The following is a 17,011-nucleotide window of genomic DNA, read 5'->3' on the forward strand; positions in this document are numbered from 1 at the left end:
AATTTTAACCTACTTTTTCACCTTGCAGGCAGCTTCGGCGCGACCTGCCCGGACGCGGACGCCATCGAGCGGACGCTGACGAAGCTGCGCGCCGACCCGGACCGGGACGTGCGCGGCCACACCGACGGCTACCTGACGCCGGAGGACGAATCGATCGCGGCGGGTGCGCCCGAGATTACGGCCACCGGCTCGACCATCGATACGGCCTCCACGTCCTCGACGTCGTCCACGTCGTCGCTGTCGCCGCCGCCTCCGCCGCACCCGTTGGCGGGGGTTTCGGGCGGAGCAGGTGGGCAGCAGCAGCAGCAGGGTGGTGGGGAGCACGACCAGGAGCAGGAAGAGGACGTCAAGCTGGACTTTCCCAGCGATAACTGGCTGTTTGACGCGATCCACCAGCAGCAGGAGTTTGAGTTTTGAGCGGGGGAGCAGCAGCGAATGTTTGTTATTTAGGGCACTTATTAACGAGAGAGAGAGAGAGCGAGAAAGAGATAGAGCGAACGCGAGGATCCACCTGGAAAACACACACACACACTTATTTGCTATTGTTTTATTTTGTCTGCCTTTTTTTTCCTTTGATTAGTTGCAATTTTAGTAGGTTTTTCTTCTTACACGAATATCCTCTAGCATAGCGAGCGGTTGAAAATTGTTCATAGTTTGTCAAATCGTGTGTAGAATTTTTGCGTGATTTGAGTCGGTTTTATTGTGTACTAGAAATTACAAACAAAAAAAATAACAACAGAGAAACAACCAAATCTGTCTGACTTGATTTTAGCTAAGAAGAAGAAGGGAGAACAAAAGTACAACACGTTGACTTTTTCTGTTAGTAATAAACGCATAACTCGTTGCACGAGAGTTGATTAAAAAATAAAGAGAAATTAAGTCATTCTTCGTTCAAACGCAAACAACCAATAGACTGCTGTAGTTTTCTTTCCCCCTGTTTTCTCTTCTTTCCTCAATCGTCACCCCCTAACCTTTCTATTAGTACGAGATTCGTAGCCAACGATTGTTGCAAGATAACAAAACCTAGAACTCACCACACCACAACATGATTATAAGGAGGAAACAAAACAGTTCAGTTGCCTAAAGACAACGTTATTATTAAACCAACAACAACAAAAAAAAGAAGAGTAAGTTTAATTAAAATGAAGCGATGCAATTCAAAAGACTTTACATAGGAAAAGTGACAGAAATTACTAAATATAATGTAGTTAAAATCCTTCAACAAAAACGAAAAAAAAACACTGGAACAAACTATCAAAGAAGCAACATTTCAAGCGTTGTTAGAGCGTTCAGAAGGCAAAAAAGAAAAATAAATAAATTCAAAAAAACGAAAGCGGTATTACAGTGTGCACGGCGACCCCCTAAAACAACGTGGCGCAAAAGCAACAAAAAAAAAACTCACACACAATTCAAACACATTTTGTACATTTTATAGTTGAATCGTCCCGCGTCAAACAGAACAACAACGTCTTCGTCGCGTCAAAATTACAATCTAGCGAGTAATTAAGAGAAATGAATAAAAAAAAAGAGCGAAAAACTTCAACAAATCTGAGCGTAACTCACGATGACCACACCCTCAGGTGCGCTTGATCTGCATCCGGTGCAGCTGGTCGCTGATGCGGCTTGCCGACGGCGACACGTTGCTCGATGGGGTCGAGCCAAAGTCTACGGAGCGGGGCCGGGACGAGGACGAGTCGGAGGAGGTGGAGCTGTCCTTGCGCATGTCCAGGAAGGAGTCGCGGGAGCGTTGCTGGAAGAAGGGAAGGGGGGGTCGTTGAGATTACGAGTTATTCAAAGAAATTGTTGAAGGATGGAAAAAAAAATTAAATTATAAATTCCCTAATTCTAAGATTTTTAAATTCTAAAATTCCTTAAAGCTTGAGATTCTACATTTCCAAAGTTCTAGCGTGCCTTTCGATCAACAATGATATGGAAAGGACTTTCAGGGTTGTTATGGACGGCGCGGATTTGCTGGATAATGCTGGATTTCGAGCGGATGGCAATTTTGATGAATAAAATTATTGAGAGAGTTAGAACAACTTTCAATTTATAAAGAAAAATATATTCAGGAACCAGGATAATATTTTTTGCATTGAGTGAAAAAACTTCGATTTCTTAGAAGTTGTTACTGAAACTAAATTGTTTATTTTCCGAAAATTTTTGTTTGTATTTTCTTATGGGGTTACATACATGTAAAAAATAACAAAAAATATATTACTGAATATTTATTAAATCCACTAAAAACATGATTATTAATCACTCCTGAAAGTTTCGTGAAGATATTTAATGATTAAACTGATTTAGAGACGATTTATGCTCAAAATGTTGCCATGCGCAAAGCGGGCTGTCAAACTTTGTTGGCGTTTTTCCTTTAAACTCCGAGTTGATTTACGGGTGCCACGATATCTCGAGATGATCCCGTGTGCATGACGAAGCTCAATTTTAAAATTTGTGTGTGTGTTTTTTTTTTAAAATAAACCAGGGTGGCCACCAGATTTCGATTTTCAATTTCCCGGTTTTTTCCCGGTTTTCTCCCGAGCCCAGAAGGAATTTTCCGAAATGTTTTTAAACCAAATTACAATGTTTTTTATGCTAACGTTAGTACCAACATACTTTTTGAACGCATACATTTGGTTCAAAGTTTGAATTCCTCAAGAAAGCTTTCAAATCTTGAGTAAAAAGTAAGTAAGTTGTAAACGAAGCCGTTTTTATCTGTTTCCAATCCAAACATCTAATTTCCATAATGATTGGGATTTTTCATCATCATACATGTAGATTTTATAAACTCAAAATAAAAAATCGTTTAATTTTTTAAAATGAGATTGATTATTACTACAATTTATTAATTTTGTAGAAAAGATCTGCAAAAATAAATTGTTATCAACATTTATGTAAATGCTCGTGAATTCGTTAGTTGCCCCGAAAAATCAGGGAGCAAAAAAATATTTTTCAAAAAACATTAAAATTTCAATTGAAATTTAAGTGCAATCAGCTGAAATCAATATAAAATGCATTCCCTTGCGTTTGGAATCATTTTTAAGCATGTTTGGGTTGATTTAATAATCTTTTAATTTTTAAAATTTTACACCCTTAGTTTTTTTTTTTGAAATTTTTGTTACCGTCAAATCTTACATTTTTTGAAGAATTTTGAATGGTTGCAAAACAAATAAACTCATTTTACACTAGTTTAATTGTTTTGCAACCATTAGATTTAAATTTTGTAAATAGTTTTTTTTGAAGTTGTAGCTATTTTCAATTGAAAAATTATCTATTAAATGGTTGAGAAAATTCTTTTCTGCTTTCTTTTTTGAATATTTTTGATCCATTCTTTTGTTGCTGAGATACAGGCCAAGAAAAATATTTAAAATAGTGTATTTTGTGTGACAATTTGAAAGAAATGTCTGATCTTTAAATGTTGAGAGATATTTACTGTAATGTTGTTTTCGTACCATGAGATCCATAATTTCCACTTACAAAAAATCCTAATTTTTATTTGGTTCTATCCCATTCCCCAGAATCCCATTCCCCAGAATTCCATTCCCCACAATGCCATTCCTTAGAATGACCCATTCCCCAGAATCCCACTCCCCAGAATGATCCATTCCCTAGAATGACCCATTCCCCAGAAATATTTAGGACCTTGAAAAACATATTATAATGCCATTTAGTATAGCGCCGTTTGGCATAAGCCTTCTCGACTTGTGAGAACTGCTGACACTATTTTTTTATTTTCATTCTTTAAGAAGGGAAAATTCTCTTTACTAGGGATAACTGCTAAAGGAAATTCAACTAGTGTCAGCATTCCGCAGTTATCACAAGTCAACAGAGTTTTCCCTTCTTTAAAGAAGGGAAAATTCTACTTCAAAGGGAAAATAAAACTTTTGTCAGCAATACTGACAGGTAAGTGAGTTTTCCCTTCTTTAAAAAAGGGAAAATTCAACTTTCGTCAGCAATTATCACATATCAAGAGAGTTTTCCTTTCTTTAAAAAAGGAAACATTTAACTTTTGTCAGCAGTTATCACAATAAAGGCGAAATCTAAATACTTCACTTCACACAGTCAAACCGATCATTTTTTGAAATAAAGTACATTCGTAACAAAAAAAAACTTTCTGAGGAATGGGTGATTCTGGGGAATGAGTTTCTGGGGAATGGACGATTCTGGGGAATGGGATTCTAGGGAATGGGATTCTAGGGAATGGACCATTCTGGGGAATGGATTTCTGGGGAATGGAATTCTGGGGAATGGGATAGAACCTTTTATTTTATGCAAAACTAATATTTTAGCAAAAAAAGGTCGCATTGAAAATATCCAAATCATGAAACATAAGATTATTTTTACCAACATGGTAGTAAATGGTAATTGGCACAATATACAAATTTGAAACAAATATTTGTAGAAAAAAAAAAAACAAAAAAAATCCAAAAAACGGTGCACTTTAATTCAAATACATAAAATTTCTAAACGAATGCAAATTATAGATTTATCATTCAAATATTTTTTAAACATTTTCTGATTGGTCAAAAACAATTCGCCCGTAATTCATTGCACCTTAAGCATGGTTGTTATTTTTTTGCTTCAAAGCAATTTGTTAATTTTTTTTCTCTCAAATATTTTGCTTGGGACAAATGGCCGCCATTGCGGGATTGTCCTCGGGACTCCCTGAGACCGCTCGTGGTACCCCCAGGTGTACATGTCCCCAGGTTGAGAATCGCTGGTAGAGGAAACATTTCGTTTTATTAAAAAAAAATTGCCAATTAAAAATACAATAGGATACAACAGAAAAAAACATCCATAACCAAGAAGAATAAGTCTATTACACAAATTCAAACATAGTTTTCGCGAATTCTTCCTTTAGAATAACAGGAATAATATTCTAATTGAGAAAAGAACATATTGAACTCATTAAAGAGGCTTTTGTAAAAATTTTACTAAACTTAAAATATTTTCCCGGTTTGTCAGTCGAATTCCCGAGTTTTTCCCGGTTTTCTCCCGGTGAATAAAAATCCCGGTTTTTTCCCGGTTTTCCCGGTTTTTTCCCGAGGTGGCCACCCTGAAATAAACTAACTTTTTTTTTCATAAAAAACACCAACATATTTTTATCATTTTTTAAAGTAAGCTTTTTGAAAATCGGGCTTCGTCATGCACACGGAATCGGTTTAACGAGTCTTCACCAAAATTTTGAGCCGATTTGGTCTAGACAGTGTTGAGATATCGTGGCAACCGTTTTTTAAACTGCTAACTTGAAATTGCTATATCTCGGCAATGATGTAACCAAATATCTTTCAAATTCGTTTTGTTTGTAGGTGAAAATGTATATCTTTTTTCAGGGCAATCAACTGAAAAAAGAAATTAAAAAAAAGTTGAAATGTGTGCTCATACTAATCACTGACATTTTTGCCGATTTACATGTATGTAACCCCTTAATTGTTTCGGTGGGCCTATTGTGCTCAAATCCCAAATATGAGCTTGATTGGACTGAAGCTGGCTTCCGCCTTTGAATTATAGATCGGATTTTTTGAATCTAAATTCCAAAAAATCCTAGAGAAAAACATAAAAAGATCAATACATTCAAAAACGAAAGCTCAAACATTCAAAATTTAAATTTTCGGAAATTCAAAACTTTTGTGATTTTTTATATATTTTTTAATCCAAAAAAATCGAAATTCTTGTTTTCAATATTTAACATTAATTTTCAAATTTTTTAAAAAATCCTAAATTTCCTTAAATTTTTATATTTTTTAATCCTTAAATTCTTAAATTCTTAAATTCTTAAATTCTTAACTTCTTAACTTCTTAACTTCTTAACTTCTTAACTTCTTAACTTCTTAACTTCTTAAATTCGTAAATTCGTAAATTCTTAAATTCTTAAATTCTTAAATTCTTAAATTCTCAAATTCTTAAATTCTTAAATTCTTAAATTCTTAAATTCTTAAATTTTTAAATTCTTAAATTCTTAAATTCTTAAATTCTTAAATTCTTAAATTCTTAAATTCTTAAATTCTTAAATTCTTAAATTCTTAAATTCTTAAATTCTTAAATTCTTAAATTCTTAAATTCTTAAATTCTTAAATTCTTAAATTCTTAAATTCTTAAATTCTTAAATTCTTAAATTCTTAAATTCTTAAATTCTTAAATTCTTAAATTCTTAAATTCTTAAATTCTTAAATTCTTAAATTCTTAAATTCTTAAATTCTTAAATTCTTAAATTCTTAAATTCTTAAATTCTTAAATTCTTCAATTCCTCAATTCCAAAATTCTAAAATTCCAAAATTTCAAAAATCCTAAATTTCTAAATTCCTTGATTCCTAAATTTTAAAATTTTTAAATTCTTGAATTCCTGCAGGGGTTGGACAAAATGATCGGGACAGGCAAATTTTTGTCAAAATTCAAATGTTCATTACTTTGCGAAAATTAAACAGATTTTGATAATTCAAGAAGCATTAGGCAGGAAAATTATTCTAGTTTTTGAATACGTAGTGGTAACGGTCCATGGCTACCGGAGATGTTCCGGATTCTCCGGGACCGTGTCAAAAAGCCACTTGGCATTTTAGCTGAGATGATATTTTCACTTAATCTTTATTTTATTCCTGAAAGTACAACTCCAGTTCAGTCAAATTCAACCTGGAGCATAAAAATTCGTTGAAAAGGGACCATCCATAAACCACGTGGACACTTTTTTGGTAATCTCGAACCCCCCTCCCCCCCCCTCGTGGACAATGGTCCATACAAAAAAATCTTTTTTGTATGGAGCGTGGAAAATCGCCACCCTCCCCCCCCCCCTCCCCTAAAGTGTCCACGTGGTTTATGGATGGTCCCAAATCCGCTGAAACTATTTCTAAAGCGTCCAATTTCCCGTCCCGGGAAAAAAATTCCCGGGAATTCCCGGGATTTCCCGGAAAAAAATATTTCCCGTTTCCCGGGAAATTTGTAAATTTCCCGGGAATTCCCGAAATACAAATGGAAGTATACATTTTCCTACCTTTTTGGCACCAATAATTAGAGAACCTTATTTGATTTTATTCATTTCAATTTAATGTTCATATTGAACTATGTCTGTTAATTTCATGCCAAGTTTTAATTCAAATAATATTTATTCCTAAAGCATTCACAACTAGGAATATTGTTTGGTTATATGTTGGGCAACACAAATTACGCTATTATGGCATGAATATTGCCTATTTTTTTCGACAATTTATTTTAACGACTTTTTTTGTTATATCATTTGAAAATATCATTTTTGTTTACCTTGACCAAATTGGATGAAAATTTAACTGATAGGCAAGGGGTTGGAAACTCTTAGAGCTATAATTATTATGTTACCCAGTATATCAAAATATATGTTAGTATACTTATTATTTCCTTTACATATTTCCAGTATACTTACCAATATACTGAGAGTATCTTAATATACTAACCGTTTATTGCTTTTCGGTTAGTATACTAACAAGTATACTGGAATATCGTTAGTATACTCAGTATTCCTAAGTAATATTAGAGTTCCCAGCCCCTTGCTGATAGGATTAAATTTTTCAAAAAGGTTTGTTCAAGAAGAATTTGTTTAAAAGTATTCAAGATATAATCGGTAAATTTAAAATATGAAAAAATATCGTTTAATTTCAACCACTTTTACACTATGAAAATTATTTTAATCTAATTAATTTATTAGGACATTTAACCATATAACTAAAATCGTTCCATAAATGGAACCATGAAAAATCTTATGAAGTTTACCCAAAGAATCCAACCATTATTTTAAAAACTCGCTTCAATTTTTGTAAAACTGTGAGTTTGGTATCAAGAAACAGTGATAATCTATTTGTTTGCAAGTTGAAAATACTTGTTCTGAAATAAGTAATTTGCCATAAGAAACATTATTTCTACATGATATTTTTTTTTTGTTTCAACGTTATGGTCACTGAGACAAATTTAAAAGCAATTTTATTTTTGTGGGGCATAAATTTTCACTGTCCAAACACTTTGATTAAAAAAATACTTATTAACAAAAAAAATAATAATAATATTTTGTTGATTTGGTACGATTTGAAAGACAGCATAAAAAATAAAAAAAAACTTATACTATCTTCTCATAGCTTCATGATTTTTTACAAGCATTCATGCCATTCATTGATCCTCACACTGATTTTGGACATTAATGATGCCGTTCTATACAATTCTGTTGCAAATTATTACCCAGAAACAGGATCAGAATAATTTTCGTAATATTTCAAATTTCTCGGGAATTCCCGGGATTTCCCGGGAAATTTGTTGAAAATTTCCCGTTTCCCGGGAATTTTGTAACCCCGGGAAATTGGACGCTCTAACTATTTCCGTAAAAAAGATCCGGATCAGGTTTCAGTCGAAATTCCTCTTGTAACGGCTTAAACTTCATGAAATGCCTTGAAAAAGCTTTTCGGAAACATAATTTGAAGAATCTTCAATTCTGGCCAGTTTCGGAACCTCCCAGGAGATCCCCCAGGAAATCTGTTATAATGATTATTTGCATGTTTTGTTCAAAACACGTAATGCGACGGCTCAAACTTAATATGTTTCAATGATAAACTATTTGAGAACACAAAACGGCTCTTGGCCAATATTGGCCACTATCCGGATCGTCAGGGAAACCGGTTTCAGAAAGGTTAGATGTTTTGCAGGAGGATTCCTTTGGCTTATTCGCTGTTTTCAAATACTTTTATAGCCAATTTTCCTTTTTTTGAATGTTTTGACTTGCCTTAATTAAAATAAACCATCACCTTTCAAAAAATCATTTTACAAATATTGGCAACTTGTCAAATCAACAAATCTGTATTTTTTTACATTTTAGATTCATTCCAATTGAATTTGGTGGAATTTCAGATCGAATCCCGTTTAGAGGTGGAATTAGGATGTAGAGAGCTAGGGTATAAAAATGTGTGGGGAATGGTTATCGAGGAACGTGATATACACTCAAACCCCGATGGTTTGACACCAACTGTTGTCAAACGAATTGGGTCACGTTTTAGTTTGACGTTTTAGTTTGACACACTACCAAACGTTTGTTTTGATAGTGTGCGTGAGCGCCGTGTAAAAAGTGACAGTTCGTCAGTTTTTAGTTTGACTTTGACCAACCAACGGGGTACAAACTAAAAACGTGACCAACCACCGGGGGTTGAGTGTGATTGATATGTCGAGCATACTTAACTTACCGATCCCCTAGACCTCCTCGACTGCCGGTCCGAATCGAAAAACTCTTCCCCGGACGAGGAGTTGCTCTGTCCCTGGGTCGGTGGCCGAACCCGGCTGCCGCGCGACTGCAGCAACAGCTCGGCACTTTCCGGCGACAGACCCGCGCTCTGCGACTGCCGGATGGCCTCCTGCAAGCTCTTGCGCTGCTCGCGACACTTGTCAAACTTGCGCTGATAGTCCACGATCTTTGCCCGCATCTGCTGCTCCATCTGGTCGGCTTTGTGTAACTTTTCCCCGGTGGTCTCGAGCTGCAGGATCAGATGCTTTTTCTGCTTCATTTGAAAAATGATCGACTTGCTGGCCGCCTCGATCGGCTTGAACGGTTCCGGGTTGTACAGGGCTTTTTCCTTGGGGTCCATCTCGTTGGCAATTTCGTGAAATTTCAGGCCCTGCCGTTGGCATATCGGACACAACTGGCCGCGGTCTAAGGGGTGGAAATGAGAGATTATTATAGAAATTTTTATAGGTTTTCGCTACCGGAAGTGACATCTTACTAGTGTAAACCGTGCAGTTGCGGCATAGCACGTGAAGGCAACTGGTCTGATAGAACTTCCGATCTTTTTTACTAAACAGGTAGTAGCAGTGATTGCAGTGGATCCACTGGGGCGGAGCCATCGAAAAGTTACAGGTAGTTGAATTCTTATTCTAAAATCAATTCACTCCTAAAATTGAACGGTAAACAAAACGTGATTTTTTGATAATTCAAATTTCAACTGTCACGTGCCACCAGTGACAATCTTCACACCAACATCATACAGACATTTGTACAGAAAGGAATACAGATTTCAATTTTTTGGCATCGCTGCAGTAACAACGCGACAGCTGACAGCCAGAAAGAGACAGCAAATTTATTGTGCTCTCACTCACTCCCTCTCTCTGATCGAAGAACAGTTTCGGGATTTTGTGCAAGTGGCAGTCGTGTTGTGTGGAGGAATTTTAAAATCGCAAATATCGCATCAAAAGTGAACAACTGCATCAAAAAGTAAGTGAAAAATCATTGCCCAAGCCACGCAGCACAAAATTTTGCTACTCGTGGTTTGTTTTGGTTTTGCACGGCGCGAAAAAAGTCAGCTGGAAAAGTGCGCGCTAATTTTCCCAAGCCTACTTCGCCTCAGCGCTAACTATTTGCCTCCGTAAGCAGAAGGAAAATCGACTCGCAGAACACAGTCCCACGAGGAGAACAAGAGAACGCGAGAGCGAGAGAGGGAGTGCTGTTATTTTTACTTTACTCTTCAAGGCTTTCTACACATTCCACCACACTGAAAAGCTAAGTTTTTCCTTTTGTTTTACTTCTTTTTTCCTCTCTTGCAGAACGATGAATGAGAACATTACGAAAATATGTCGGATATGCCTTACCGAGGGATCGCGGAATATTTTCCAGCGAACCGTTGCGCACGATGCCCTCTACAATGTGTCCTCGTTGAGTAGAATTTCGGAAAAGCTGCGCTATGTAACGCTGCTGAAGGTAGGTTTTTATTTTTCAAAAAATATATTTAATCAACTTAATACTACATGAGTCACTTATGAGATTATGAGCTGCCAGAGCAAAGGAAATCGTGGAAAAGTTTTCCACTCGCTTTCCCGAGAACAGCTTGTGGCAGTGTTGCCAGATTGTTGACCTCGATTACATTGTGAACAATGCTTATTATTTAACAACTCAACACGATTTCAAGCAAAGTAGGCAAATTAATTATTCAAATGCAAGCTTGAGTTCTAGAACAATTTGAGTAATGTTGTTCGATATTTGAAAATATGTCTCACCACTTTTAAAACAAGCCAAATGCATTGAGCAAGCATCCTCCAAAAAGGGAATCGTCTCAGGGCCAAGCCATAAACAAATCGGTTCGCGTTCTTTGCGTGTCATGTGCGCCTCCTTCTCGTAAACATTTGTGCAACAAGTTGCTGTCTTTTGCACTCAAAGAGTCGATCTCAAGTGCTCTTTCTCTCTTCGTTGCTGTTGAAATCCATGTTCGTCAACAAGAACCTACGATGAAGCGTGGGCAAAGGATTGCAAAGAATGTCGAAGTTCTTGATGCGAAGCATATTTCGTGCTAAATTTCAAAAAAATCTAAAAAATCAGTACATATTAATTTCAAGTTTTTACTTCAATGTTGTATACTTGGTTGATGAAAATTTTCAGCTTAAAACTATTTTTGAGCAGCTAAAAAAAAAAGTTTTTTTCGGCTACTTTTCTTGCGTGCGGGGCAGAACGGGTCACCTTAGAAAACAAGCCATTTTGTCTAATAAAACGTTGCAGGGAGACAATAAATGATTAAAGCGACCTTTCTAACATAGTTTCCATGAAGTTAGACTACTTTTATGAAAATAGTCACTTAAAAAAACAATCATTTTTGAAAATAGTTTTAATATGTTGAAATAAGACACTATTTTTTTCAAATAATCATCAAAACAACTTAGAAATCAACTTATGTTGCATTAAACGTGATTTGTGAACCTACGAGGAGCGAAATAATCCATTTAGCTCAAATTTCGTAACTTTTGATTGTTTTTATAAGGCAGGAAAAGGGTGGTCCATTCTGCCCCAAGTGGATTTTAATTTAACACATTCACCACCAAGCCTCTAAATTGATTTGAGGTTATGTTGTTGTTTGATTACCTTCGTAATAGATCCTGGTAACATCATAAACATAAAACAAACTTTTCAAACAATCTAACTTTCGAGAAAGCTTATTTAAGAAACTCGAAATAAACAACATTTGCGTGGTTTTGTCAATAAATTTACATATTTGCTCATAATTCGAAAAATACAATGCATTCAAACGTGGTTTTCGGTGTGGTGATGTTATTTGACGTCCTGTATAAGAACCTTGCCTTACAGTTGGTTTAAATCCATTCTAAAGCCCAAAACCAAGGGTGGCCCATTCTGCCCATGTATTTTGTAACTTAACAGGTCATTTACCATTTAAATTTAACTAAAATGAAAAAAAAAAATCAAATTAAAACAGATCAAAAATCTAAAAAAAATGGATTTAAAAAAATGCTAAAACAGTTCGTACACTATTGTTCGAAGTCCTCGTCCAAATTTTCATCACAATCAAGATTTTTTTTTCTTTCTAAATATTTTCTTTCATAAAATATGATTTCAAAATGTCTATTTTTGTAATTTGTGACGGCGGTAAAAATTGCATAATAAAAAAATAAAAATTGATGTTTTTGTAATTAAGAAATTTAAGAATTTAAGAATTTAAGAATTTAAGAATTTAAGAATTTAAGAATTTAAGAATTTAAGAATTTAAGAATTTAAGAATTTAAGAATTTAAGAATTTAAGAATTTAAGAATTTAAGAATTTAAGAATTTAAGAATTTAAGAATTTAAGAATTTAAGAATTTAAGAATTTAAGAATTTAAGAATTTAAGAATTTAAGAATTTAAGAATTTAAGAATTTAAGAATTTAAGAATTTAAGAATTTAAGAATTTAAGAATTTAAGAATTTAAGAATTTAAGAATTTAAGAATTTAAGAATTTAAGAATTTAAGAATTTAAGAATTTAAGAATTTAAGAATTTAAGAATTTAAGAATTTAAGAATTTAAGAATTTAAGAATTTAAGAATTTAAGAATTTAAGAATTTAAGAATTTAAGAATTTAAGAATTTAAGAATTTAAGAATTTAAGAATTTAAGAATTTAAGAATTTAAGAATTTAAGAATTTAAGAATTTAAGAATTTAAGAATTTAAGAATTTAAGAATTTAAGAATTTAAGAATTTAAGAATTTAAGAATTTAAGAATTTAAGAATTTAAGAATTTAAGAATTTAAGAATTTAAGAATTTAAGAATTTAAGAATTTAAGAATTTAAGAATTTAAGAATTTAAGAATTTAAGAATTTAAGAATTTAAGAATTTAAGAATTTAAGAATTTAAGAATTTAAGAATTTAAGAATTTAAGAATTTAAGAATTTAAGAATTTAAGAATTTAAGAATTTAAGAATTTAAGAATTTAAGAATTTAAGAATTTAAGAATTTAAGAATTTAAGAATTTAAGAATTTAAGAATTTAAGAATTTAAGAATTTAAGAATTTAAGAATTTAAGAATTTAAGAATTTAAGAATTTAAGAATTTAAGAATTTAAGAATTTAAGAATTTAAGAATTTAAGAATTTAAGAATTTAAGAATTTAAGAATTTAAGAATTTAAGAATTTAAGAATTTAAGAATTTAAGAATTTAAGAATTTATGAATTTAAGAATTTAAGAATTTAAGAATTTAAGAATTTAAGAATTTAAGAATTTACGAATTTAAGAATTGAAGAATTTAAGAATTTAGGAATTTAAGAATTTAAAAATTTAAGAATTTAAGAATTTAAGAATATAAGATTTTTGTATTTTGTAATTCAAAAATTACTGTATCTCGAAGCCATTGCATCGTATCAAAAAGTGGTCAAAGACAAACATGTAAGAAATTGGACGGGCTTTCTTAAACAAATACACTGAAATAAAAATACACTCCACTTTTATGAGATTTTTTGATTTTTACGTTTGAAAGTTAAATTTGAAGGTGATGTCACGTTTTTTTTGTTCACAATTTTTGAGGAAATAGCCTAAGATGTTACAAAAAGACTGACGAAAAATGCAGAATGGTATGTCTCTCCTAAAAAAATACATTTTTTTTTACTAAAACTGTTTTTCTGAAAAGTGCTCTAAACGTCATTAGCATGATGTCAGTAAAAGTTCTGGAACTTGTTTACAATCTGGCAACCAGAAACAAGTTCCGGCAATGTGACATTAACAAGGCGACAAAGTTCGTTATCCGATTTCGAATTTGGACATTGGAGCCTACGGACTACGGACAAGATTTGGATAATACAAAATCAAATAAATTATATTTTTCTTGATCACTTTTAAATTTAAGATTCACTTTTTTTTGGGCTTTTAACATAAATTTCTTGAATATAAAGCTATTAAGTTTTGGAAAATTTAAATCATTTTTTTTAATTAAAATTTCAGATCGACGAAATGGAAAACCTCCCCCCGATGATCTGCGACCTGTGCATCGTGCAGCTGAACGTCGCGTACAACTTCAAGCGCCAGGCCAGCGAGTCCGACACCAAGCTGCGCCAGTACCTGATCGAGAACGGCATCGACATCATGAAGGACCCGCTTGCGCTACCCGCTCCCATCGTCACCTCACCTCCCGCCGCATCCAACCCACCAACATCGACGTCGTCGTCGTCGATTTTCCGACCGGCCATCGCAGCCGCCCCCAGCAGCCGAACCGCCGCACGGATCAACTCTACGGCCTCGTCGGCGGTGCTGGAGATTCCCCCGAACAATCGACTCGCGGGACCTCTGCCTCAACACGTCGTTCAGCGCCAGCTGAGACCGATCCGGATCAAGGTTGAGACGCCGGAAACCGCGACGGAGCGATCTTCCGAGGGTGGGGATTTGCTGTCCAATTCGGAGATTTCCCCGCTGAGTTCGGTGACTGCGGTTCCGGTTGCTGTTGTGGCGGAATCTGCCTCTCCGGAAGCGGCGAGTAAGACCGTCACGGTGGAGAGTTCTCCGGCCTCGAGCAAGGCCAGCGCGTCGGAGCGTAACAACGGTGCCATGGTGGTGGTCTCCAGCGAGAACGTGAGCATGCAGGGCGATGAAGATTTCGTGCAGAACATTTTGGGATCGAACGGCAAACGGCAAGAATCGACTGCGGGCAAGGACAAGGGCAGCAGCACGTCAACAGAGCAGAGCAACAAGCGGGTGAAGGCGCTGCTGTCGAAGCTGACGATCAACATGGTCAACAGCGCCAAGTTCCCCAAGTCGAAGCTGCGGACGAAGCCGAAAAAGCAACCAAAGTCCGTTGCGAGCACGGCCATCAACAAACGCAAGCGACACACGCTGGACTACGCGCAATTGTTTACGAAACGCACGAAGGGAAACGATTCTTCACCGACGGCGACGGATTCGCCGAATCGTCGAAGGAGGAACGTTAGCAACGTGATCAGTGCGAACAAGTTGCGCTCGCTGGGGGATAAGGTTCGAGCGGAAAAGGAATCGTCGAGCGGTGGCAGGCGGTCGATTGGAGACGAGCCGAAACGGCGCAAGGCCTTCGTACAGCTGGACTCGGCTGAGGTGGAACCGTCCTCGTCCCGCGTGTCGCTTCCTTGACTAAGGATCAAACAGGAAAAGTGCTATTGAGGAGATTAGGTGCTAAGGGCTCTAAGTTGTTGCTAAATTCGGTAGAGATTAATTGTAGGTAAAGCCGTTGTACGATCGGCGCCTGAAATGCTTGATAGTTAATTTATTGAATTCGTAACTTATTTTATTTAGTTCATTCCTATTTTATTCTCATATAAACTAAGCACAATACTGTAGTGAACTTGGACATAGCTAAAGACGAGCATTTCAGGAAAGCTCGTACAATACTTATAAATTTTAGAAAATAAGAAAATAATTGTTAAAATGACATAGTTAAGTTGCATCCGTTGCTTTAGGCGCATATCAAAATTGCCTCCAGATGAAAATCAATCCCACTTTTTGAACAAAAAGGTATGTTATTTGACGTGCCTTACAAGAAAGTAGATCAAATGTTTGAGAAGATTACAGCACTAAGTGTAAAAATATCGAAATATCGTTAAATAGACGTAAATTATTGCAAATATTCAGCCTAGTTTTATTCTACATTTGATACTAATGTCAACGACCATTACAGAAAAATACACACTGATGCTCGGTTTGTTTAGAAGTAGAAAAAAACCTACAATTCTTAATTCTTTCGATATCACATGACCTGCATTTTGAAAATGATGCTAATTTGTTCATCGACCATTCAATCGCTCTCTCCGCCTGAAGTCTGTTGGGGGTTGTCGTGCTCGCTCTCAACCTCTTTCTCTTTCTCTTCGTCGATTCGCGTTTTGCGTTGTGCCCCAGCTGGAGCTGGTGCTGCTGGAACTGGTGGAGGAGAAACGTGTAGCTTTGTTGACGACGCGAGTTATCATAAGGGGTTACCCCCCCCCCCCAAAAAGAGATTGCTAAAATCAACTGCTGCTAGACGACGATCACCAAAAAAAAGTTCTAATGTAAGCTTTCCCAGGGTAGCCACTCAAGTCGGGAAATCGGGAAAGTCGTGAAAAAGTCGGGAATTCGCCAAAATGCATGAAAAATCGGGGGGCATGAAAAATTCCTTCAAAAAATACAAATTTTTGAATTTTCATGCATCATTTTTGTATGGAAAGCTAACAAATTTGTATGGAAAAGAATATGGACAAACTAATGATGCAAAATGGCTTCTTTGGGCATACCGAAGGTACCAAAAAAGTTTCAGCCGGATTTAAAAATACAAAAATTAAAATTCAAAAAAAGATCGATTTCGTAGAGATCTGCTCTTTAGCAATACAGTCCAGACTCGATTATCCGAAGGTTTGTATGGGACTTCGGATAATCTAATCAGGAACATAAGCATTTTGTTATTTTTTTGTTTTTAACATAAAAATTGAGTTCTACGACCCCGTTTTGGTCGAATTTGAGTTGTTGATTGCAAATAAAATGCAATTTTGGCCGCCATCTTGGATTTAAAAATTCTAAATCATTTTAGCGTAGTTTAGGGGCAATACCTAAGCTCGACAGTCAAAAATTAGGCAACGAAATTTTTTTTTCGTGAGTCGATTATCCGAAGTTTAGTCGGACAATCGAAGTGAATTTTTTCCGAGGCCTTCGGATAATCGAGTCTGGACTGTGAAATATTGATAGTTTAAAGTTTTAGTTGTACTTTGATATTGTAATATGTTTAAATGTTTTTGGTTTAAATTCAATCATTCTGTATGTTTGAATTTAATGTT

General features: G+C 35.4%; 3 protein-coding genes across 6 annotated transcripts in view; 2 read left to right on the plus strand and 1 right to left on the minus strand.

Annotated features, from left to right (window-relative positions):
- LOC120418512 (serine/threonine-protein phosphatase 4 regulatory subunit 1-like) overlaps positions 1-1,295 on the plus strand; it is a 242,502-nt gene extending 241,207 nt beyond the window's left edge. For all 4 annotated transcript variants that reach the window (XM_052710147.1, XM_052710148.1, XM_052710146.1 and 1 more), the window contains one exon: positions 29-1,295. In XM_052710147.1, the coding sequence (XP_052566107.1) occupies positions 29-417 (389 nt within the window). In that variant the 3' untranslated portion in view covers positions 418-1,295. The remainder of the gene's footprint in view (positions 1-28) is intronic.
- Positions 890-9,924, minus strand: LOC120418509 (RING finger protein narya-like). Its single transcript, XM_039580946.2, has 3 exons — positions 9,720-9,924; positions 9,186-9,649; positions 890-1,750 (listed from the first exon to the last, which is right to left on the minus strand). The coding sequence occupies exons 1-3, from the start codon at positions 9,838-9,840 to the stop codon at positions 1,577-1,579; spliced, it is 759 nt and encodes a 252-aa protein (XP_039436880.1). The 5' UTR covers positions 9,841-9,924; the 3' UTR covers positions 890-1,576.
- Positions 9,925-10,057: 133 nt separating this feature from the next.
- LOC120418508 (uncharacterized) lies at positions 10,058-15,884 on the plus strand. Its single transcript, XM_039580945.2, has 3 exons — positions 10,058-10,207; positions 10,537-10,690; positions 14,187-15,884. Exons 2-3 carry the CDS (start codon positions 10,541-10,543, stop codon positions 15,339-15,341), a joined length of 1,305 nt encoding a protein of 434 aa, XP_039436879.1. The 5' UTR covers positions 10,058-10,207; positions 10,537-10,540; the 3' UTR covers positions 15,342-15,884.
- The last annotated feature ends 1,127 nt before the right edge of the window (positions 15,885-17,011 follow it).

This window comes from Culex pipiens, chromosome 3, assembly GCF_016801865.2.
Source record: "Culex pipiens pallens isolate TS chromosome 3, TS_CPP_V2, whole genome shotgun sequence".
In the NCBI taxonomy this organism is placed as follows: Eukaryota; Metazoa; Arthropoda; class Insecta; order Diptera; family Culicidae; genus Culex; species Culex pipiens.

Excerpts from the sequence above, each read along its gene's own strand:
- LOC120418509 (XM_039580946.2), bottom strand. The coding sequence starts at position 9,840 with ATGGCTCCGCCCCAGTGGATCCACTGCAATCACTGCTACTACCTGTTT. Across the intron at positions 9,650-9,719 it reads CAACTGCACGGTTTACACTA|ACCGCGGCCAGTTGTGTCCG; the intron begins GTAAGATGTCAC and ends TCCACCCCTTAG. Across the intron at positions 1,751-9,185 it reads CGAGGAGGTCTAGGGGATCG|CAACGCTCCCGCGACTCCTT; the intron begins GTAAGTTAAGTA and ends CCCTTCTTCCAG.
- LOC120418508 (XM_039580945.2), top strand. The coding sequence starts at position 10,541 with ATGAATGAGAACATTACGAAAATATGTCGGATATGCCTTACCGAGGGA. Across the intron at positions 10,691-14,186 it reads GCTATGTAACGCTGCTGAAG|ATCGACGAAATGGAAAACCT; the intron begins GTAGGTTTTTAT and ends TTAAAATTTCAG.